Source organism: Astyanax mexicanus, chromosome 4 (assembly GCF_023375975.1).
Source record: "Astyanax mexicanus isolate ESR-SI-001 chromosome 4, AstMex3_surface, whole genome shotgun sequence".
Lineage (NCBI taxonomy): Eukaryota > Metazoa > Chordata > Actinopteri > Characiformes > Acestrorhamphidae > Astyanax > Astyanax mexicanus.
In genome coordinates this window covers 4,553,674-4,577,789 of record NC_064411.1, presented here as the reverse complement: position 1 = coordinate 4,577,789, position 24,116 = coordinate 4,553,674, and the positions used below count along the sequence as shown (strand labels likewise).

Genomic DNA, 24,116 nt, shown 5'->3' with positions numbered 1-24,116 from the left:
AATTCAGCAGTTTGTAAAAGTACTATTAAATTTCATAATATAATAAATATTTAAGTTCATGTTTTTAGGTTTTTAATGTTGTTGTGTGCAGAACACAGCAACAGTTATAGTCTGGTACTGGTTTCACAAGGATCCAGAAGCACAGCCTAACACTGTGTTCATGGTCCATTGTCTCAACCACCAAGTACACAGACCTATTTAACAATTTTAGGAAGACAATTAATGAAAATAATATTAAATATTATATAAATATTTAAGATAATTTTTGGGCCCGCCACCACCCCCCCTCTTCGGAGGACCAATTATGCTTTGTTGTTAATACAGAGTTATATTAAAGATATAATAATAAAAGCAAAATAACAGGCAATTTGTAAAAGTACTGTTACATATCTTTATATTACTATGTTAGAGCATATTTTTAGGTTTTTAATGTTGTTGTGAGCAGAACACAGCAACAGTTATAGTCTGGTACTGGTTTCACAAGGATCCAGAAGCACAGCCTAACACTGTGTTCATGGTCCATTGTCTCAACCACCAAGTACACAGACCTATTTAACATTACATAAATACAATTAATTAAAGTAGTATTAAAAATCATCATAGAAATAGGTAAGTTAATATATTTAGGTTTTTAGTGTTGTGGGCAGAACACAGCAGTTTGTAAAAGTACTATTAAATTTCATAATATAATAAATATTAAAGTTCATGTTTTTAGGTTTTAATGTTGTTGTGAGCAGAACACAGCAACAGTTATAGTCTGGTACTGGTTTCACAAGGATCCAGAAGCACAGTCTAACACTGTGTTCATGGTCCATTGTCTCAACCACCAAGTACTCAGACCTACATTACATTTCATAAATACAATTAATTAAAGTAGTATTAAATATCATTACATAAATATGTAAGAGTATGTTTTTAGGTTTTTAATGTTGTTGGAAGCAAAATTCAGCAGTTTGTAAAAGTACTATTAAATTTCATAATATAATAAATATTTAAGTTCATGTTTTTAGGTTTTTAATGTTGTTGTGAGCAGAACACAGCAACAGTTATAGTCTGGTACTGGTTTCACAAGGATCCAGAAGCACAGCCTAACACTGTGTTCATGGTCCATTGTCTCAACCACCAAGTACACAGACCTATTTAGCATTACATAAATAAATAAAAGTAGTATTAAATAAAAGTAGTATTAAATATCATTATATAAATATGATACAGCATGTTCTTTGGTTTTTAGTGTTGTTGGAAGCAGAATTCAGCAGTTTGTAAAAGTACTATTAAATTTCATAATATAATAAATATTTAAGTTCATGTTTTTAGGTTTTTAATGTTGTTGTGGGCAGAACACAGCAACAGTTATAGTCTGGTACTGGTTTCACAAGGATCCAGAAGCACAGTCTAACACTGTGTTCATGGTCCATTGTCTCAACCACCAAGTACACAGACCTATTTAACATTACATAAATACAATTAATTAAAGTAGTATTAAAAATCATCATAGAAATAGGTAAGTTAATATATTTAGGTTTTTAGTGTTGTGGGCAGAACACAGCAGTTTGTAAAAGTACTATTAAATTTCATAATATAATAAATATTTAAGTTCATGTTTTTAGGTTTTTAATGTTGTTGGAAGCAGAATTCAGCAGTTTGTAAAAGTACTATTAAATTTCATAATATAATAAATATTTAAGTTCAAGTTTTTAGGTTTTTAATGTTGTTGGAAGCAGAATTCAGCAGTTTGTAAAAGTACTATTAAATTTCATAATATAATAAATATTTAAGTTCATGTTTTTAGGTTTTTAATGTTGTTGTGAGCAGAACACAGCAACAGTTATAGTCTGGTACTGGTTTCACAAGGATCCAGAAGCACAGCCTAACACTGTGTTCATGGTCCATTGTCTCAACCACCAAGTACTCAGACCTATTTAACAATTTTAGGAAGACAATTAATGAAAATAATATTAAATATTATATAAATATTCAAGATAATTTTTGGGCCCGCCACCACCCCCCCTCTTCGGAGGACCAATTATGCTTTGTTGTTAATACAGAGTTATATTAAAGATATAATAATAAAAGCAAAATAACAGGCAATTTGTAAAAGTACTGTTACATATCTTTATATTACTATGTTAGAGCATATTTTTAGGTTTTTAATGTTGTTGTGAGCAGAACACAGCAACAGTTATAGTCTGGTACTGGTTTCACAAGGATCCAGAAGCACAGTCTAACACTGTGTTCATGGTCCATTGTCTCAACCACCAAGTACACAGACCTATTTAACATTACATAAATACAATTAATTAAAGTAGTATTAAAAATCATCATAGAAATAGGTAAGTTAATATATTTAGGTTTTTAGTGTTGTGGGCAGAACACAGCAGTTTGTAAAAGTACTATTAAATTTCATAATATAATAAATATTTAAGTTCATGTTTTTAGGTTTTTAATGTTGTTGGAAGCAGAATTCAGCAGTTTGTAAAAGTACTATTAAATTTCATAATATAATAAATATTTAAGTTCATGTTTTTAGGTTTTTAATGTTGTTGGAAGCAGAATTCAGCAGTTTGTAAAAGTACTATTAAATTTCATAATATAATAAATATTTAAGTTCATGTTTTTAGGTTTTTAATGTTGTTGTGAGCAGAACACAGCAACAGTTATAGTCTGGTACTGGTTTCACAAGGATCCAGAAGCACAGCCTAACACTGTGTTCATGGTCCATTGTCTCAACCACCAAGTACACAGACCTATTTAGCATTACATAAATAAATAAAAGTAGTATTAAATATCATTATATAAATATGATACAGCATGTTCTTTGGTTTTTAGTGTTGTTGGAAGCAGAATTCAGCAGTTTGTAAAAGTACTATTAAATTTCATAATATAATAAATATTTAAGTTCATGTTTTTAGGTTTTTAATGTTGTTGGAAGCAGAATTCAGCAGTTTGTAAAAGTACTATTAAATTTCATAATATAATAAATATTTAAGTTCATGTTTTTAGGTTTTTAATGTTGTTGGAAGCAGAATTCAGCAGTTTGTAAAAGTACTATTAAATTTCATAATATAATAAATATTTAAGTTCATGTTTTTAGTTTTTTAGTGTTGTTGTGAGCAGAACACAGCAACAGTTATAGTCTGGTACTGGTTTCACAAGGATCCAGAAGCACAGCCTAACACTGTGTTCATGGTCCATTGTCTCAACCACCAAGTACACAGACCTATTTAGCATTACATAAATAAATAAAAGTAGTATTAAATATCATTATATAAATATGATACAGCATGTTCTTTGGTTTTTAGTGTTGTTGGAAGCAGAACACAGCAGTTTGTAAAAGTACTATTAAATTTCATAATATAATAAATATTTAAGTTCATGTTTTTAGGTTTTTAATGTTGTTGTGGGCAGAACACAGCAACAGTTATAGTCTGGTACTGGTTTCACAAGGATCCAGAAGCACAGCCTAACACTGTGTTCATGGTCCATTGTCTCAACCACCAAGTACTCAGACCTATTTAACATTACATAAATACAATTAATTAAATTAGTATTAAAAATCATCATAGAAATAGGTAAGTTAATATATTTAGGTTTTTAGTGTTGTGGGCAGAACACAGCAGTTTGTAAAAGTACTATTAAATTTCATAATATAATAAATATTTAAGTTCATGTTTTTAGTTTTTTAGTGTTGTTGTGAGCAGAACACAGCAACAGTTATAGTCTGGTACTGGTTTCACAAGGATCCAGAAGCACAGCCTAACACTGTGTTCATGGTCCATTGTCTCAACCACCAAGTACACAGACCTATTTAGCATTACATAAATAAATAAAAGTAGTATTAAATATCATTATATAAATATGATACAGCATGTTCTTTGGTTTTTAGTGTTGTTGGAAGCAGAATTCAGCAGTTTGTAAAAGTACTATTAAATTTCATAATATAATAAATATTTAAGTTCATGTTTTTAGGTTTTTAGTGTTGTTGTGAGCAGAACACAGCAACAGTTATAGTCTGGTACTGGTTTCACAAGGATCCAGAAGCACAGCCTAACACTGTGTTCATGGTCCATTGTCTCAACCACCAAGTACTCAGACCTATTTAACAATTTTAGGAAGACAATTAATGAAAATAATATAAAATATTATATAAATATTTAAGATAATTTTTGGGCCCGCCACCACCCCCCCTCTTCGGAGGACCAATTATGCTTTGTTGTTAATACAGAGTTATATTAAAGATATAATAATAAAAGCAAAATAACAGGCAATTTGTAAAAGTACTGTTACATATCTTTATATTACTATGTTAGAGCATATTTTTAGGTTTTTAATGTTGTTGTGAGCAGAACACAGCAACAGTTATAGTCTGGTACTGGTTTCACAAGGATCCAGAAGCACAGTCTAACACTGTGTTCATGGTCCATTGTCTCAACCACCAAGTACACAGACCTATTTAACATTACATAAATACAATTAATTAAAGTAGTATTAAAAATCATCATAGAAATAGGTAAGTTAATATATTTAGGTTTTTAGTGTTGTGGGCAGAACACAGCAGTTTGTAAAAGTACTATTAAATTTCATAATATAATAAATATTTAAGTTCATGTTTTTAGGTTTTTAATGTTGTTGGAAGCAGAATTCAGCAGTTTGTAAAAGTACTATTAAATTTCATAATATAATAAATATTTAAGTTCATGTTTTTAGTTTTTTAGTGTTGTTGTGAGCAGAACACAGCAACAGTTATAGTCTGGTACTGGTTTCACAAGGATCCAGAAGCACAGCCTAACACTGTGTTCATGGTCCATTGTCTCAACCACCAAGTACACAGACCTATTTAGCATTACATAAATAAATAAAAGTAGTATTAAATATCATTATATAAATATGATACAGCATGTTCTTTGGTTTTTAGTGTTGTTGGAAGCAGAACACAGCAGTTTGTAAAAGTACTATTAAATTTCATAATATAATAAATATTTAAGTTCATGTTTTTAGGTTTTTAATGTTGTTGGAAGCAGAATTCAGCAGTTTGTAAAAGTACTATTAAATTTCATAATATAATAAATATTTAAGTTCATGTTTTTAGGTTTTTAATGTTGTTGTGGGCAGAACACAGCAACAGTTATAGTCTGGTACTGGTTTCACAAGGATCCAGAAGCACAGCCTAACACTGTGTTCATGGTCCATTGTCTCAACCACCAAGTACTCAGACCTATTTAACATTACATAAATACAATTAATTAAATTAGTATTAAAAATCATCATAGAAATAGGTAAGTTAATATATTTAGGTTTTTAGTGTTGTGGGCAGAACACAGCAGTTTGTAAAAGTACTATTAAATTTCATAATATAATAAATATTAAAGTTCATGTTTTTAGGTTTTAATGTTGTTGTGAGCAGAACACAGCAACAGTTATAGTCTGGTACTGGTTTCACAAGGATCCAGAAGCACAGTCTAACACTGTGTTCATGGTCCATTGTCTCAACCACCAAGTACTCAGACCTACATTACATTTCATAAATACAATTAATTAAAGTAGTATTAAATATCATTACATAAATATGTAAGAGTATGTTTTTAGGTTTTTAATGTTGTTGGAAGCAGAATTCAGCAGTTTGTAAAAGTACTATTAAATTTCATAATATAATAAATATTTAAGTTCATGTTTTTAGGTTTTTAATGTTGTTGTGAGCAGAACACAGCAACAGTTATAGTCTGGTACTGGTTTCACAAGGATCCAGAAGCACAGCCTAACACTGTGTTCATGGTCCATTGTCTCAACCACCAAGTACACAGACCTATTTAACATTACATAAATACAATTAATTAAAGTAGTATTAAATATCATTATATAAATATGTTACAGCATGTTTTTAGGTTTTAATGTTGTTGTGGGCAGAACACAGCAGTTTGTAAAAGTACTATTAAATTTCATAATATAATAAATATTTAAGTTCATGTTTTTAGGTTTTTAGTGTTGTTGTGAGCAGAACACAGCAACAGTTATAGTCTGGTACTGGTTTCACAAGGATCCAGAAGCACAGCCTAACACTGTGTTCATGGTCCATTGTCTCAACCACCAAGTACACAGACCTATTTAACATTACATAAATACAATTAATTAAAGTAGTATTAAATATCATTATATAAATATGTTACAGCATGTTTTTAGGTTTTAGTGTTGTTGTGAGCAGAACACAGCAACAGTTATAGTCTGGTACTGGTTTCACAAGGATCCAGAAGCACAGCCTAACACTGTGTTCATGGTCCATTGTCTCAACCACCAAGTACTTAGACTTATTAGTAAATAATAAATAAATAATTTTCATAATTTTGCAGCTGTATATATTTACATTACCTAGATACATTTTTGCTGACACGAGACAATTGGATTATGCTAAAGTTGTACACATTAAATTAGTGATATACTTATGATTATAGTTTTTAATAGTTTTTTTTATATTTGAGAGGAACACTTATGTTTGTGAAAATGTACAATAAATTGCTTCATGTGAACTAAAATACATTGGCATAACTTGTGTATTGATGGTATAGTTAGATGTCATTTTTTTGTACACATGATCAATTAGCGTTCCATTTTCAGTGGTACATTCTGTTACACACTGAGAATAGCCTAGATTTTCCATAAACATAGACATGGCATGAGATTTCAGTTCATCATGGTTCCAATCGCCAATTAGAAAGATGTTATCTGACAAATTGCATAATGTATTGCATAATTGACTGATGTATTTTTGGAACAATGATAAACAATATTGTGGTGGTCTGTATATCACAACTATGATTATTTCAAGTTGGTTGAATTGACATATAATGCATTCTATATTTACACCTGAAATGTCTAAAATACTATAATCAGTATTATCTTTGCAGTACATTCCAACACCCCCATGTTGTTGTTGCTGAATTGATTTTAACAGAGGGTTGTCTGAACTGTAAGCAAGGCAACGTGGAGCACTATGAAACTGGTAACCTTCAATGTGAGTCGAATCACCTGATACATTTGCAGGTAGCCAAGTCTCTGTTACCGCTATACAAGGATAACTAAAGGATTGTGCTGAAGCAGTTAAGTCTAACAAATGACAATTTAGACCCTGAACATTCATTAAAAGAACCGAAAAAGAGTTCTGCGTTTTAATTGGACTGACATTATATAATGAAAATTGTGCCATGTTATTAATACATTCCTGGATATTACTTCTACAATAAATTGCTTTATCAGCAAAATCCTGAATGATTAACCCACTTAAAGTCTCTACTCGACTTAAAGCAACATAAGCCTGTCCAGGTGCAAAAATCTTTTTAAGTGATATAACTGCTTGTTTTACCGTTAGTCCCTGCACTTTGTGCACAGTGCAAGCCCAAGCCAATTTTAATGGAAATTGCTTGCGCAATCCTCCCTTGCTATTAACACGCTCCTCTTCCAAATTAATTGGTGTTGAATGTATGATATGTCTAGGTGGTGGTGTACGCTTTCGACTATTTTGGCCAACTTTTTGATCATCAAATTGAACAAACACAGTTTTCACCAATGTGCTATTTTTATCATGTGCTATGTCTGTAACAGTACCACAGACACCATTCACAAGCCCATCAGTAACATCAATATTTTTAATTAGCATTACTCGTGCACCTTCTCCTATTAACAACTTTTCTGGTAAGCATGAATTAAATACTTTAGAAAAGTGTCCATTTTTAAGCTGCATTTTTCCAGTTTGGCGATTTTTTTCATAATCTTGTGCCTCTACACAAATATGTTCAGGGCAAGATGCAATAATTTGCTTAACATTATGCTCTTCTACCTGAGCATTTGTTGCAAAAATATGCAGCGCAGAAGATGTTTCCCCAGTTTCCCTCTGTTTAAGAGCATGTACATCCTGCAGTGATAATGGTGTAGACCTGTGATGTGTGCGTAGTCTATTCAGAATTTCAGCAAAAGCAGAGTCTTTCTGTCTAACAATGGTGGTTAACTCTGACTTAGAAAATATGCCATTCCACAAATCTAATGGGGCATTTTCCAAGTATAGTGGCTTTCCCTTTACTGGAGGCAGCTGGAAAAAGTCTCCTACTGCAATTACACTAACTTTCCCAAAAGGAGAGTAGTCGCCTGTCTGCTTTATTTGTCGTAATCTACCATGAATGTAAGCTAGAAGACTGTGATCTACCATAGAAATCTCATCTATGATCAATATATGTAAATCACTAAATAAAACACGCAACGTATTCAATTTTTCTTCTCCTAAAGGTGTGTAGGGAAGTTTTACATCTGTCCCTATTGAAAATGTAGAATGAATTGTACCAGCTCCCAAGTTAAATGCAGCAATTCCAGTAGGAGCTGTTAATAGCACTGACACCTTGTCTGGAGCACTTGAAACTTGTGATAAAAGCCTGGTTGCTTCATAATGAATACTTCTAATTAAGTGTGTCTTCCCTGTTCCTGCACCTCCAGTAATAAACAAATGGAAAGGCTCTGGCTGTTTCCCTCTAACTTTATCTAAACACCACTGTCTTACTTGATAAAATGTGTCTTTTTGCTCAGAGTTAAGAGACCTCAGCAGATTGAGAGCATCTGATCTACAAAGTACATTCAAATTTGGCTCAAAACTATGTTTTTTTACACTTGGAACAGATAAATCAGGAATTTGATCTACATGCTCCTCAGCCTCTACTGGTCTTTCTGTTTTTTCCTCCTGGCATTCTAAGCGCTCTGACTCTTGCTCCGGACACATCTCACACCATGCATCTTCTAAACTACCATTATCTACCACAACATGCTGAACTTGAGAAAGAATTTCATCATCTTTTTCAAATAATTGCTTATTTTCATCTACTACATTTTTCACATTTTGCATTGAGCCATTTATTTCATATTGGCCATTGTGATAAAATAGTTCAAATGTTGGGAAGTCAGCTGGTTTTAAGTCATTTTCACAGCGGTATGGCAAGAATAATTGCAAAATACTTTGATAATATTTTTCAGGATTGGAATCAACAGAGAATCTTGCATACCTTACAACCGCTGGCTTTGACCTAGTTCTTTTTTTAACAAACCCTGCATTGTTTTGCAGCTGAATTTTGTCTGCACATTTCTCTGTTCTGCCCACAACACGATATTGAGACACAAATACTGCTATACACATGTCCTGAAAAGGGTCTCTTACTGGCCTTGCTTTATACCTATCAACATGGTTTGTCATCCACATGGCTTTTTCGGTAAGCTCATTTGACTGTGCTTTCTGCTGAAGCACTTTTAGTGGCAGGCTCAGCCGAACACAATTATCACCTGTGGGTATGTACTCTACTTTACGTGAAGCTTCTTTTAGATGCATATTTGTCAGTCTATACACTGCTTCTTGAGCACCTACATCCCGATTATGTAAATAAACACTGCCCAATTGTTGCAATGTGCCTTTTACATCAACATTGTTGTGCTTTGAAGCTTCACGATGGGCAGCACTTAATAACAATCCCATCTCCTTTTCAGCCTTGGAAATGTATGAAATGATGTATACAATGCATGCATATGCATCTACTATATATTGAATATCCATATTAGCATTCCAAGCCTTCAGTAAGTTTTTATTATAGGGATTTACCCACAAATCTGTAATTTCTCTTTTCAGAACAACTTGAGTTTTTCTGCCAGCAATGTTATAGGCCAGTTCAAACATTTCTTGGTTAATACCAATACTGGCAAACAACTCAGAAACTGTATTACAAGTATTTGTATCTGTAGATATAGCTGACCTTACCATAGCTAATATTTTTGTTGCCTGTTCTTTATTCATGACCTTATTTGAGACTTCACAAGGACATGTACAGGAAACTGCACTGCAACTGCACTTTTTAGTTGATTCCTCTTCTTTTGTTTTTCTAGAAATAAACGTTTTATTTGAAGGTGGTCGTGGAAAATTAAAACGACATACACTGTTGCGCTTTCGACACGTTTTTGAATGCCTCCTACTGTGCATTTGAACAGTTGAGACAATTTCAACAAGTTCATTGTCATTCCTTGGTAATTCAGATGATATATATTGGTCTATGAATTTTACCACATTATTGTCATCATCTTTATCAATTTGAGGAGCATTGTCCACCCAAAACATTGCATGTACATGGGGACTCCCTCTTTGCTGAAACTCAACACGATAAAAATAATCCAGTACTTTACCTATCGGTTGACTCGGTGACAAGATTACTTTATTTAAAAATGTATGCCATCTAAAATCAAACATGCGTGCTGCTATAACTGGGTTACGTCGCAATAGGCCACATTTATCTGCCCAATCTAAACTGTCTACATTATCAGTCCTGTTTTCCTGTTGCAGCATGCTTTCTAATAAATTGTCCCATCTCATATCTGCTGAACTGAAGGAACAAAAAAATGTAGGTATGCCAAGCTGCCTTACCATGGCAAACAAATCTTTTTGAACACCTGACCAATACACAGGTGTTCCTCTGATGGGTCGAAGAAACCTATAACCATCATCACAGTTCAGAAACTGCTTTAGGGTTTGCCTATCTTTCACTAACTCTGCAGAAAATTCCCTAGATGTGTTTGAATTATGGCCTTTGCGCATTGCTATTGATATGCTAGATGAAACCTGTTCTACTTCACTCATATACTGAGCATAGAAGATGTATTCATTATTGTTAGCAAACCTACTATCTGCATTCAAAATACGATTGTTAAAATAGCGTGACAGTGTAAGCCGCTGATTTCTAAAATCATGAAATGTTGGACCACCCATTGGAAACAATGCTGGAAAACTTTTAGCCTCATTACTTTTGTCAGAAAGTAACCGAATGGGATTGTTACCTTCTGCAGGAGCTATGTTTAAAATATTATCATATTGATCTAAGATTTCTTGGCCTAAATCAACTGGCTGAAGACACGTATCCATAAACATACCATGCGTTTGTCTGTCATGTAAAGTCTCATCTGATTCGATGTGTGGTTGTTCTGTGTGGTCAGCTGTGAAATTGACATTATCTGCCTCTTCTGTGTCAACACAACTATGATTTGAAAGCGATGAGTAAATTTCATTTTCATTGATATTTTGTTGACTTGATTCTTCAAATTCATTTAACCAATTTTCGTTGTAATTTATGTTAGCATAATATGGGTTGTTTTTTTTCAAATACTGCAATGCTCTCTTTACATGCTCAGTGTTCACATATTTATATTCGTAATGCCCTTTATATGTTAACTTACGTTTTAACTTAACACGCATCAGAGACCCCTCTACATTAGCTCGTGGTAGCAAGTTTGTTGTATCAACAACATTTGAAGGAACACAAGTAACTGGTCCATGAACACCATTTTGTGCTCCTTTAGGTAAAGCTAAGAGCTTCATAAACGGAATATGTAAAGCTACCAAATGTTGTTCTAAACTGTTTAGACAACTGAGCTCTGGTGGTACTGTTTCAAGCTGCAAGTTATTTAAAACACTTTCTGGAGGCATTATACTTTGGCAGAGTTTAAAATCACAATTGTGACAAATCCACAACTGAGATTTGCTTGTTGCCAACCAGTTGCATGGAACATCACACCCTGGACCACACTTATGTAGATAATCTTCAGTGATACAGTGCTCAGCTACTGCCTGCATTTCCTTTGTAGTCTTGTACTTATCAATTTTACAAAGAGACACTTGATGCTTAAAGAGCAACCTATGACAAACACAACATACGAAATCTGGCCCATTCCTTATGATAGAATTAAAGTCTTTTAAAACTTGAGAAAAACTTTCAAGATTTTGTTTTAAAACAGCACGTTTCTTTTTTACATTTTCCCGAACTGCACACCTAAACTTTAGGTTGTCAGCATATTTCACTTTACTGAATTTACGAACTGCTTTGCTGAATTCTGCGTCTGTAGCATATTTATCTTTACTGAATTTACGAACTGCTTTGCTGAATTCTGGGTGAGAAGCATATTTATTTGTACTGAATTTACGAACTGCTTTGCTGAATTCTGCGTCTGTAGCATATTTATCTGTACTGAATTTACGAACTGCTTTGCTGAATTCTGGGTGAGTAGCATATTTATCTTTACTGAATTTACGAACTGCTTTGCTGAATTCTGGGTGAGTAGCATATTTATCTTTACTGAATTTACGAACTGCTTTGCTGAATTCTGGGTGAGTAGCATATTTATCTTTACTGAATTTACGAACTGCTTTACTGAATTCTGTGTGAGTAGCATATTTATCTTTACTGAATTCACGAACTGCTTTGCTGAATTCTGTATCAGTCGCATATTTATGTTTGCTAAATTCATGGAGCTGTTGCCTAAAGTGTTCATTAGTAGCATATTTGCTTTTGCTGCGATTTCGAACATTAAACCTGTATTTTTCATCATTTGTGTATCTTAATTTCATACACACAATCAGTTTTGAACGATGACTGGTGTCTTTTTTGTACTTGTTGACATTATGCATCTTTATCTGGTTTCTATAGATTGTGTTTGTTTTGTAATGCACTTTCATTGCATTTTTGTACTTTTCTCTCATGTATTTAGATTTTATTTGTTTAGGACATTTTAAAACTGCTGTATGCTCTGTAGCTTCCTTACAATCAGCCTCAGTGATATTTAAACATCTCCTCTTTCTGTCTGTTTTTTCTATATCACTACCTTTGTGTTTCAGTGCACATTTGTTTATGTGGGATTCACCTGCTGTTATCAAACTCTGACTACTAGCTTGATTGTTTCCTACAGAGCGTGTTTGCATAGGGCATGCATTATTTAACTCATGTATTTTACACAACATATGGCAATCTTGACAACTCCCACGTTTCACGCACACAACAGTTTCATAGTGGTTCCCATTTCTATGAACCAAATAAATTCCATCCTCTGTAACTTTTGAGCCCCTGCAGTTAAACTTCAGCCATTTATCACTAGTGTAAGTGTAAACATCTACACCTAGAAAATCTGCTGCAGCTTGGATTTCAATATCTGTTGCCCAACTTCCAACAAAATTCATTCTAGACCTCTCTAAGTACTCCTTCAGCGATGTGTAATCCTGTCTTATGTCTGTACTGTACTGAGCCTCATTAGCCTGCATGTGTTTTACTATAGCAAGTCTAAATCTACGGTGGTATGCTTGATTACCACTGACTACTTGTGATATACACCTGAAGAAGCAGTTTCCATCACCCACTATATTTTCTGTTTTACAAGGTTTTCCTAAATCCCCATACCTGCCTGGCACCATGCTAGACCTCTTTTCAAAACTTACATTCAGCTTATTACATATACCCTGACCTACATCTTTACACAGTACACTAAACTGATACTTTACACTGGGCAATTCCTTCATGAAAGTAACATCATGTGTATCTTCAGATGAGTAAGAAGAACTAGAATCATCAACCAACATACACTTACTAGTGTTACCAACTACTCTTTCCAAGCAACTTTCATTGTTTTCCAAATTACTCACAACAGGACAAATATCAACCCCCGTAATCTCAAAATCATTTGATTCAAGCAGTGTCTCTCTATCTAAAACCCACACATGCACCAAAGCAACAATGTCATGAAGTGAAGGAAAGTACAGAACAATGCTTTTCCCCTGACTGTTTGTCCTACCATACACATCTCGTGCGTGAGAATCAATCAAAGCAAACTGATCATTTACGCGAATTATAGCACAGGTCCTCTGATCATAAGTGAAAAAACATCTGTCATGCATTGAAAAGATTTTTTCTAGACCACTTATTAAACTATATGCAATGCCTGATCTGAGAAGTTCGCCATCCTCTACATTCACATCCCCTACCACGGGGTCACTAAATGTAAAAGTATATTCAGAATCATCAATTCTGGCTGTTTGTGGCAAGTCTGTTACAAGCAGATACTGGCTTTCACTACCATCAGTAATTAGTCCTTGTGTTTTGCAAAACGAATAAAATTTGTTTCCTGAAATGAGAACACTGTCCAAATATTTTGTATTCCACCCAATGACGTTTTTCTTTTCATGCATTACCATAGCTGCTAATGAATTAGCCACACATTGACGCCCACCGTTTCTCCCAAATCTAGAATGCCCTTGATGAAAAGAACCCTGGACACATCGAACATTGTTCATATCACACTGAACATCTGAATCATGGATAGCTTCCATTTTGACTAATTTCCTTTTTTTGGGGGTTTGCACAGTAGACTTTCCAGCGTTATCATTTGCCATCCTTTTCAAATTAACATAACACTCCTTCAGTTCAACACCTTCTGGAACACAGACTTTTTGTTCAGAGATTTTCACAGGACTTTCATGCATACCGTTAGCAGTACTTGGACAATGCATTGATGAAACCTGTTCATCAGCCAACCTCACCATTACACTAGCAACAGAGAACACCTTTGCTTTTAGCTTCTCAAGCAATGTTGTGAAAAACAGCATGGTTTCATTCAGACTAGTGTGAAATTGTGCTACACAGACGCCAAAGTCACACGGCAAACCAGAAGAATTGCAAGCGTTAAAATCCAAAACAATGAAATATTCATTGTGATACACAACTGCACAGTGATATCCATCTAAGTTTAACAAACAGGACTGTTGATCAAGCAATGTCTCTTGTAAAGCGCTAGAAAACTCCAAGTAATCATAAGAACCACAAATTACTTTACCTAGAGAAACATCAGCCACTCTGTTGAAAGCATTATATCTACCAGCCAAACCCTTTGTAGGTTTCCTCTCCTCCAAAAGTATCCTTCCTTCATCACAAATTGAATCCATCACACCAGCCTTCCAAGTACACACATTTGACACTTTATGCCTAATAAGACCTAAAACACTACAAATCTCTGTTCTTTCATTGTTTCTGTCGAGTAACCTGAAATGCTTGGTACCACACACCAATCCACCAACTAATTTAGAATCGCAGCAGCACTGCACATCAACCACAGTACTCACAGTCTTGGGCACACGCCTCATTCTGAATGACTTTTTCCGTGGCATCTGTAAAATAAAGTAAGACAATTTTCATTAATAAAATGCACTTCCAGTTACACTATTACACAATTTACAAAACATACCTCTTACAATTAGAATACAGATTATACTACAGATACATATATAACATGGTGTGAACATTAAATATTATGTAGTTACATAAACTATAATTAAATGCTTGTCCAAAACATATTGTGTCTGAATAAACTATTAGCTAAAGGTTATCAGAATGCATCATGCATAATGATTGTTTAACCCTTTGATACTTTGCCTTTGCACACCGCTTCTAATTCACAACATGGGTCAAAAATGACCCATACATTTTTAATATATGATATATATTTGCAATAAATTAAGTGATTCAGAACTTCAGAATCTCTGAACTAACTTGTTTTTGATCACTATACATCCTTATTTAAAATGTTTCCGTCTTTTTAAATAAAAGCCCTGTTTGTATAATGCACACATGAGTCAAAAAATACCTGCATTCATTTTCTTTGTTAATTCATGTTAATTCATAAGGGTTTCTTTAGCACAATTTTTTATTACTTTATGAAGAAGCAGCTTTTATGGCTTTACATTGGGTTACACACACACATCAGACACAACCCACATTTACCATTTCACAACTCAGCTCAGCTCCCATCACACAGCTAACTTAGTATTGCTTTTAACATTACATAACACACACACACAAGTAATTATTATTATTAGCTAGTTATAGTTAGCTAACTATAACTAAAAATGATAGTTAACTTTTAGTTAGAATGACTAAGTACATTAATGTCTATTATTATTATCTGTGTATAAAAGTCATAATCTTTTTTTTTCTTTAAATTTACTGTTATTTACAAAATCTAAATTTTGCAGATTTTTTTTTTCCTACTGAATATTTTTAAACTGTTATAACTTTACCACATGCAGCTAAATGGCATACTGATGTATTTAGCTAAGAAGTTAGCTAAGCTTACTATAATAGTTAACTAGCTACAGTAGATTTAACTAACTAAAAAAGAATATGTACAATAATAATAATAATATAGCTTGAGAATAATAATAATAGCTTGTAGGAAATGTACTTACTCGCATGGTAACCTAAACCTAATCATATATTATGCACAGTTATATTTCACTACTGGAGTCAAATATTTAAGGTAATGCTATGGTAAAACATTACTGAGGTGTGTGACGGGAGCTGTGCTGAGCTGTGAAATAGCAAATACAAAAGCTGTTATCTCACAAATTAAGACAAGTAAAAATGAATATTTCTGCTAAAGAAACCCTCAGCCATACCTGAAATAACACAGAAAATGAATGCAGGTAATTTTTGACCCATGTGTACATTAGAGGGGTGGTGATACAAAAAAAGCTTTTATTCAAAAATCTATAGAAACTTAAAACTTACACAGCTCACAATTGACCCATGCTGCACATCAAATTATTAAAACATACTTTTTTACCTACTGAATTCATTTAGCAAACAAATAATCTCAATAAAAAAAAAATCAAACACATACAAAAATGTATAGCCATCATTTTGGCTTGTATTAAACCAGTAATAATTCATTACAATGTATTATTTTTGCCGTTAAAACTTGACTAAAAGTATTTACTTATTAGCTTTACATTTATTTATTATTATCTGCTACACTCATCACTACATTGCCACATCATAGCATAGAATTTATCTGCATTTGGTCACCACCCCCCACTTCACCCCCACCTCTGTCTGTGTGTGTTGCCCAGTTAATAGTTATGCTAATCGCCCAATCAGACTCAAAGAGTGTCTTAATGGCGGCCACATTCCTTTCTCAGCTACAACAATGAGCCCTTTTTAATCCCCTCTAGGTGACAACAGCACAGTGATGGGTGCAGCTAGCAGGTTACTTGGTTAGAGAATGTGCACATATTGCACATATGTGCAAAATATTATAGTAACTCACTATTAAACAGATTATTTTCTGTATTTAAAACAAATAGTTGAAATTGAGAACAATAAAAAATTATTCATATTTAGTTTATGTGAAAGGTTCCCTTTCCAACGTGCATGAGCAATAGCTAACAAAACAAGTACTTTACCAATTATGTTACATATTTTTTTGTAAATAAAACCATGTTAACATAGTTGTATTGAAAACCTGACATTTTTTAACTTCATTTTTTTGTAACAAACATAATTTCAAACTAAAAACTCTTTGCTCAGCCAAGATGGCCACTTACAATAGATATGTACTGTAAAAAAGATTGTATGTATTTTAAATACTTTACCACTATACAAACTGTGACTCACTAATAATTAACAACATACCAATAATCCCTCATATTAAAAAGTATAGTACATCTTGGATTCTGCATGAAACTTTCTCAGCTTACTGTCACACACAGCTCTATAGAGGCTGGTGCTTAAATTTGCACGACTTCAATTAAAGCAACAGCAAATAACTCAGCTAGTATTTTAGAATAACATATTAAATTTTACACACACACATTGGGCAATTAAAAATAAATATACCATACCTTGCACTTAGACTCTTTGTGGATTAAAGTTGTCTCTGGGGATATTGCTTCAGCAGCAGCAGAAATCCCTGATATATGATTATAAAAAAATAATTAATTTGAAGCAATTTAACAGCAAAAAATTAACCTTTATTTCATAATGTCTTCTGAACTGCAATAATACCAGCAGAGCAACAGCAAAGAACCCACTACTATTTTAGAACAAATTTAGAATAACTGGAATTAAACCATACAGCCAAAAACAAAGATCACATACCTTGGATAAAGAGTGTTGGAAGAGTAGTCTGGAAGTTGGAAGTTGTCTCTGATAAAATCCCTTCAGCAACAGGAGGAGAAATTCGCAGTGCACCGTCCCTCCAAAAGCAACTGACTAATCTGACCAGTTGACCAACACCAGCCTTTAACTAGAAATGTGCCACTCCCACACCTGGTTGACACACCCCCATCCACTCCTTCCACCACACCCCCACCTGGTTGGCACACCCCATCAACTCCTTCCACCACACCCACATCTGGCTGACCCCCAACCCCTCAAACCCACTCCTTCCCAAACAATCTTTATACTCTTGTCATATAGTAACTCACAATTTAATAATTTATTTATATTGTTAAAATAAACCATAGTGAAATACCTTCTCATCACTAAACATAACATTTTCTTTGTAACATACATTCCATTACCATATACAACAGCAATTGGAATGAAATAATATATTTTAATATAACTTTATTAAACAAATTAAATGTAATATTCTTTAACAAATCAATAGGCACTTAAAATAATTTTTATCTTAATATCATATAAAAGGTTGATTAAATAAGGATAAAACATGTTTATTTAACAAATCATACATCTAATTTCTTAAAAAACACAGAATATACAAACCTTTACAAACAGCAAACTTTTTCTTTCCAAATGTAGACTAAACCAAATCACTGTTTTCACCTAATAAACACACACCCATCAAACACACCTAAATACATACTTAAAATACAGAAAATATTGTGAAATATCTGCATTTTACACTCATTTCTTACGTATGTTGTCAAACTACTCCTAGGAAATTTGTTGAATTCTAAACAACAAAACGGTTAAAACGGTGACGTAATGGCAGACGCAACACTAAACCAAAGTGAAACCATGACACAGTCAGAACACAGATCATTGAAAATTCCTGAAACTTGGCAAAAACACAAGAGACATCATTAGACACGTTTTCAGTATTTGTAGGACTGACTCCGCCCAACAGGAAGTCGGCCATTTTGAAATATCTGCATTTTGCATACATGTAGTCAAACTACTCCTAGAAATTTATTTGGCAAAAATAAACATTAAACACATCTGATGACAAATTGTGAAGGAATTGTCGATATCTCAAACAAGGACTAAATGGCAGACAGTTGAATTTTTGAGATGCCCCAGCAAAACAGGAAGTGAATACATCTTGGTGTTGGTAGGTGTTTGAGGAGGTTACAATAGATTAAAACTCACAAAACTTTACAGGGCTGCTTGACTTATGCTGTCCTTTGATCTGAAATAGAAATTTCATATATATACATATATATATTTTTTTTTTGAGGTCTTTCTGATACATGAAAACACAGGCCTCAAAGTTGGAAAAAAAATTGTGAGCTTGAGCGTAGTTCAGGAGCTCCATAGCGCCCCAAAACGTTACCAGTAACCGGGACAAAGTTTGTTCAATATGCACCAACTTTGGTACGCACCAACTTTTGTATGCACTTTATTATTATTTATCTTTGACTTTTTGTAAATAATTTTAAATTCATATTCAAAACATTCAAAAATGCTATGTTCTACCAAAACAGTGGGTACTTTTGCTCACTGAAATAAAACTTTATTTGTGAACTACACTTTTTTTAAACATGAACATTTACTTTAATATAACTTTCATATATTCCAATTGCTTTGTTCACTATGCACATGACATTTTATTAATAATAACTGACTTGCTTAATATATTCTATGCAGCTAATTTGTCCAGTCCCAATAATGCAATTCTTTAAAATAATGTGTGTTCTGCATTCAAAAATAAATTTAGCAACATATCACTTTATTCTTTGTTGATGTTTTAAAATAAATAACTTATTTATACTTTCTTTCTTAAATAAATATTCTTTAACTTTACATTTACTGTAATTAACCTAAATTCACTCATATAGAAAACGTTTAAACGTCTTCTGTTCTACCAAAATAACACATAACCTAACCACCCATGTAGACTCTGGCACGAATAATGCTATTATAAACTTTTTCTTACCTCTCAGGATAACAGTGTGTTTTCAACAGCAGCATGTATTGTGCAGTAAAGATAATTACCCATTCAGATTTAAACAATGTACTTTAATAACTACATTAGTGAATTCATTAATTTCTAAATGGAACAAAAACAAGCACCTTTATCAAACTATCTTTATAAACTGGTCATATAGTAACTTCATATTTAAAAATGTATTTATTATTGTTAAAATAAATCATGCTGTTCATGCTAATCATGCTATTCTCATGACTTGTTTTGTAACATACATTCCATTTCATACGTGCACATGCAATACCAATCATAACATTAAACCAATTATGTAAAATATATTTTGTTTATAGGACATGATTTTTAACGTAATTTTATTAAATTAATTAATATTATTGTTCTTTTAGTTTACATTATTTGTAGTTAACCTAACTTCATTCAAACATTCAAATCTAGTTCTACCAATCACTTTTAATGAATGCTTATCTCAGTATCATTTTTATGTGTTCCAAAAGCTTTATTAGTATGCACACAGTGATATTCCACTAAAAATCATCAAATCTTTATTGTGACTCATGATTCATTTTCTATTTTTTTCTATTGCTTATTTTATAATATCATGTATTCTGTATAACAAAATAAATGATTCAACTCAAAATATCTCAACATCAACAGATCACTTTATTTTTTGTTGATGGCACATAAACAATAAATTGACAGAAATTCCACAAGAAATGCTTGAAATAATCAAACAGACGTAGTTTCCCTTGCCTGTTCAAATGCAAACCATCTGCACTGAACAGACCAGCCCGAATGTCTCTTCTAAAAACAAAGGCCTTCCATGTTTGCAAAAAAACCATATTCTCACGTTCTCCACACCATCGCTCCAACAAGATGTTACAGCGCTTTACTGTATGCTTTGTCTTCTTGTCATCAACAAAACGAGGAAGCACAGCGGAAACAGCAAAATACAGTTTGTCCTTGAAAAACGAAGATATGCGGTCCACCATGTCCGCCATTCGTTGAAGAATAGTATCAGCTGAAACTCCACTTGCCACGTCATTTGTCCCAATGTGGATGATGACCAGAGTATCACCGCTGATTCTCTTCAAATGATGCAAATGCTGGTGAGCAGAGCGCACCAATGTTGTTCCAGGATGCACCCAACAGTATGCATTTGTAAAATGTTGATCAATGCCGCGACACATTGAATCCGTCAAGAAACAAACATTCAGACCTGAAATAAATAAGTCCACTATTACAACCACATAAATGTATTCTGCACAGTTGCATAAAAAAAAGGATATATGAAAGTTTACTTAACAAATCACAGATAACATTTATCAGCAATATAGAATATACAGACCTTTACGAACAGCAAACTCCTTCTTTCCAAATGTGGATACAACCAAATCCCTCATTTCACCTAAAAAACACAAACAAGCGCAAAAAACAACATAAGTATAGACATTTAAAGGTAACAAACTTTGTACAAAGTATAACAGCTATATACGAAAATGCTTTAAAAAAAAAAAAAAAAAACCTATGCAGAAATGACATCTTAATTCGTACCATACATAAAATAAATATGCATTTGGTCACCACCCCCACTTTACCCCCACCTCTGTGTGTGTGTGTGCAGTTAACAGGTATGCTAATTGACCAATCAGACTCAATAACTGTTATGCTAACTTGATGGTGGCCACATTCCTTTCTCAGCTACAACAAAAAGCCCTGTATTAATCTCCTCTAGGTAACAATGGCTGGTTGATGAGAGCAAGTCGCAAGCTACTTGGTTAGAGAATGAGCACTTTAACAAAGAATCTTTATAATAAGACTTTTTTAGGTAGTTAAAACAAATTGTTGAAATACAGCCAGAGGACTACAAATAAAATTCCCATTTAGTTTATGTCCCCTATAGTTATTATTTGTTTATTTCCATTAAGTTAAAATCCCATTTTAAATGTGCATATGCAATATCTAACATAACATTATACTTTGCCATTTATATTACATTTTAATTAGTTTTATGTATATCTGTTAACAGAACAAATAAAAAATATATAATTTAGCACAAAATATAGGTAAAGATAACAATAAAAATCTGACCTACAAGCACACCACTGAAACAGCATGGAACTCAACTACTAATTTGGTAGGATACGGTTAAGGTTAGATAATTAGAAATAATAGAAAAGACATTTTTTATCTAGCTGTATATAAAGTGACTCATACAAGAGTCATATATATGTCTGTATATGACGATAACCCAGTTTGAAATCTTCTGAGCTAGAGACAGGCCACCCAAGCAACAGCAAAGAACACAACTAATTTAGAATAATTTAAATTAAAGCATACACACATATATAAAATGATTAAAAAGAAATGTCATACCGTGGACAAAGACTGTTTGTAGATTTAAGTTGTCCCTCTGATGAAGTCACTACAGCAACAACAGCAGAACTTTCTGTTGAACACACAAAATATTAACCCAATAGAAAAATCCTTTGAAAGTATAGCTAAATATCATCATTTATTCTGAGCTACAAACTCACTATAACATCAACACAGATTTCAAAAATTAATTTCGAATAGGTGAAATTAAATCATACCCACAAAAATAGCATAGCCACAACCAAAACCACATACCTTAGAGAAAGAGTATCTGTAGATAAACTTTTTCTGATGAAATCAGTCCAACAACAGCAGCAGAAGATTCCAGTGCACCTCACCTCAAGAAGCAACTGACTTAACTGACCAGGTTTAAGAAGACAGGCATTTTACTAGAAATAAGCCACACCCACATCTGGTTGACACACCCCAATCCACTCCTTCTGCCACACCCACATCTGGTTGACACACCCCAATCCACTCCTTCTGTCACACCCACATCTGGTTGATAAACACATAAAATTTTACACAAATGTGCAGTACCACCCCCAAAGTGGGTTGGGTTGATCAATAAGAAGGTGTAACCATCTAAACAGTCTACCTTAAAAACAGAGCCCCAAGCTAGCGTTGTTTACTTCTGTGACTTCGTGACTCCAAGAGAGAACTACAAGTCTTTGACTTAAACCACTCAAGCCAGGTAAGAACAAGTCTATTTTATTAATGTTTTATTGTGCTACCAAAGACCCAAAAATTAGCTGTAGCAAATCTGTATTATTTAATTCTTTTTTCATGTTTGCTTGTAAATTGTAATTTATGAGTGTATCAGTAGACCAATGGAGTTTACTACTGCCATTAAGTGGAATTAATATGTAATGTTTTCTCATGTTTCACATTCACTAGTCACACTAATTTAAAAACTATGTTTACCTTCCTTTTAGAAAATGTCCAACTTCAGTTCACCATCTAAAATTCCAAAAATCCAGGATCCAGAGGCGGACAGGATCTGTGAAAGACTGCAGCTACTTGCTGTAAGACAAATTTAATTAATCTAAAATTGTACGTTTAATCACATTGTCTGTCTGCACACATCTCATATGCATACAACCTTTGCTTCTCTTTTTAACAGTACAAATGCCGTGACCCAGCAGCCAACCAAGCAGAGACGGCCCAACAACTTTGTACAGTGGCCACTGACATAATGGCAATGATGTCTCGATGCACCAAGCAAAATGCTGGACTTCAGCAAACCATAAAAATGTTAAGGAAAGAAAGAGAAGAACTGCTGGAAGAGATCACAAAAGCGAAGGCAGCAAGTGAAGCAATAGCTGCAACAGCTGCTTTCTGCAAAGATGGTAAGATGTTTAAGTTATATAAATTTCAATTCAGTTCATTATTCAGTACTTATTACATCAGTCATCTTTAACAAATAAAATGTATTATCCTCTTTAACAATACAGAACAGCAAGAGTCATCTACACAAACGCCAGATCCACTGGAGGATGATGAACACACAGACCAGACCCAAGATGACAGCACATGATGAAGACGTCTAAACATCATTACACCAACAGAACCCGAACAATAACTTTTCTTGCATAATCACCACAAACAAAAACAAAAACCACTGTAAATGTATATACTTTTTTTTTACTTTTGCATGTTTCATTTATTTTTTATGTGTATTTTAAAGTTTAATATTTAAGTATGTGCACTTCTCTTTTTTTGTTATCTCTTTACATTTTTGCTTTTTAATGTTAATAAAAACAACATTTTTAACATTCTCCCTTGTCATTGAGACCCTGCAAGAAAAGGACCCATTCACACATAACCAACTACAATAAATGACTTCATGATAGCCACACTCAAAGTTCTTTTTCTCGGTGATAACTGCATGATTTGTATAGCAAGCTGTTGTCTAGCACCTTTCTGTGTGCTGCACACATACCAAAAATCAC

At 33.4% G+C, this 24,116-nt stretch overlaps 1 protein-coding gene and 1 long non-coding RNA gene across 11 annotated transcripts in view; both read right to left on the bottom strand.

The window, feature by feature from the left end:
* LOC125801095 (uncharacterized) overlaps window positions 1–14,988 on the bottom strand; it is a 49,851-nt gene extending 34,863 nt beyond the window's left edge. For 8 of the 10 annotated variants that reach the window (XM_049476898.1, XM_049476897.1, XM_049476901.1 and 5 more), the window contains exons 1-2: window positions 6,303–14,988; window positions 195–840 (exon numbers count right to left, since the gene is read on the bottom strand). In XM_049476898.1, coding sequence (XP_049332855.1) covers window positions 6,482–14,968 — 8,487 coding nt within the window. In that variant the 5' untranslated portion in view covers window positions 14,969–14,988 and the 3' untranslated portion in view covers window positions 195–840; window positions 6,303–6,481. Of the gene's footprint in view, window positions 1–194; window positions 841–1,656; window positions 5,508–6,302 lie in introns of those variants that run through there. The other 2 variants (XM_049476902.1, XM_049476893.1) reach the window with 2 other exon arrangements.
* A 5,442-nt stretch (window positions 14,989–20,430) lies between these two features.
* On the bottom strand, window positions 20,431–22,271 carry LOC125801588 (uncharacterized). Its single transcript, XR_007438784.1, has 2 exons — window positions 22,165–22,271; window positions 20,431–21,196 (listed from the first exon to the last, which is right to left on the bottom strand). It is a non-coding gene; the product is annotated as an uncharacterized LOC125801588 (long non-coding RNA).
* Between the last annotated feature and the right edge of the window lie 1,845 nt (window positions 22,272–24,116).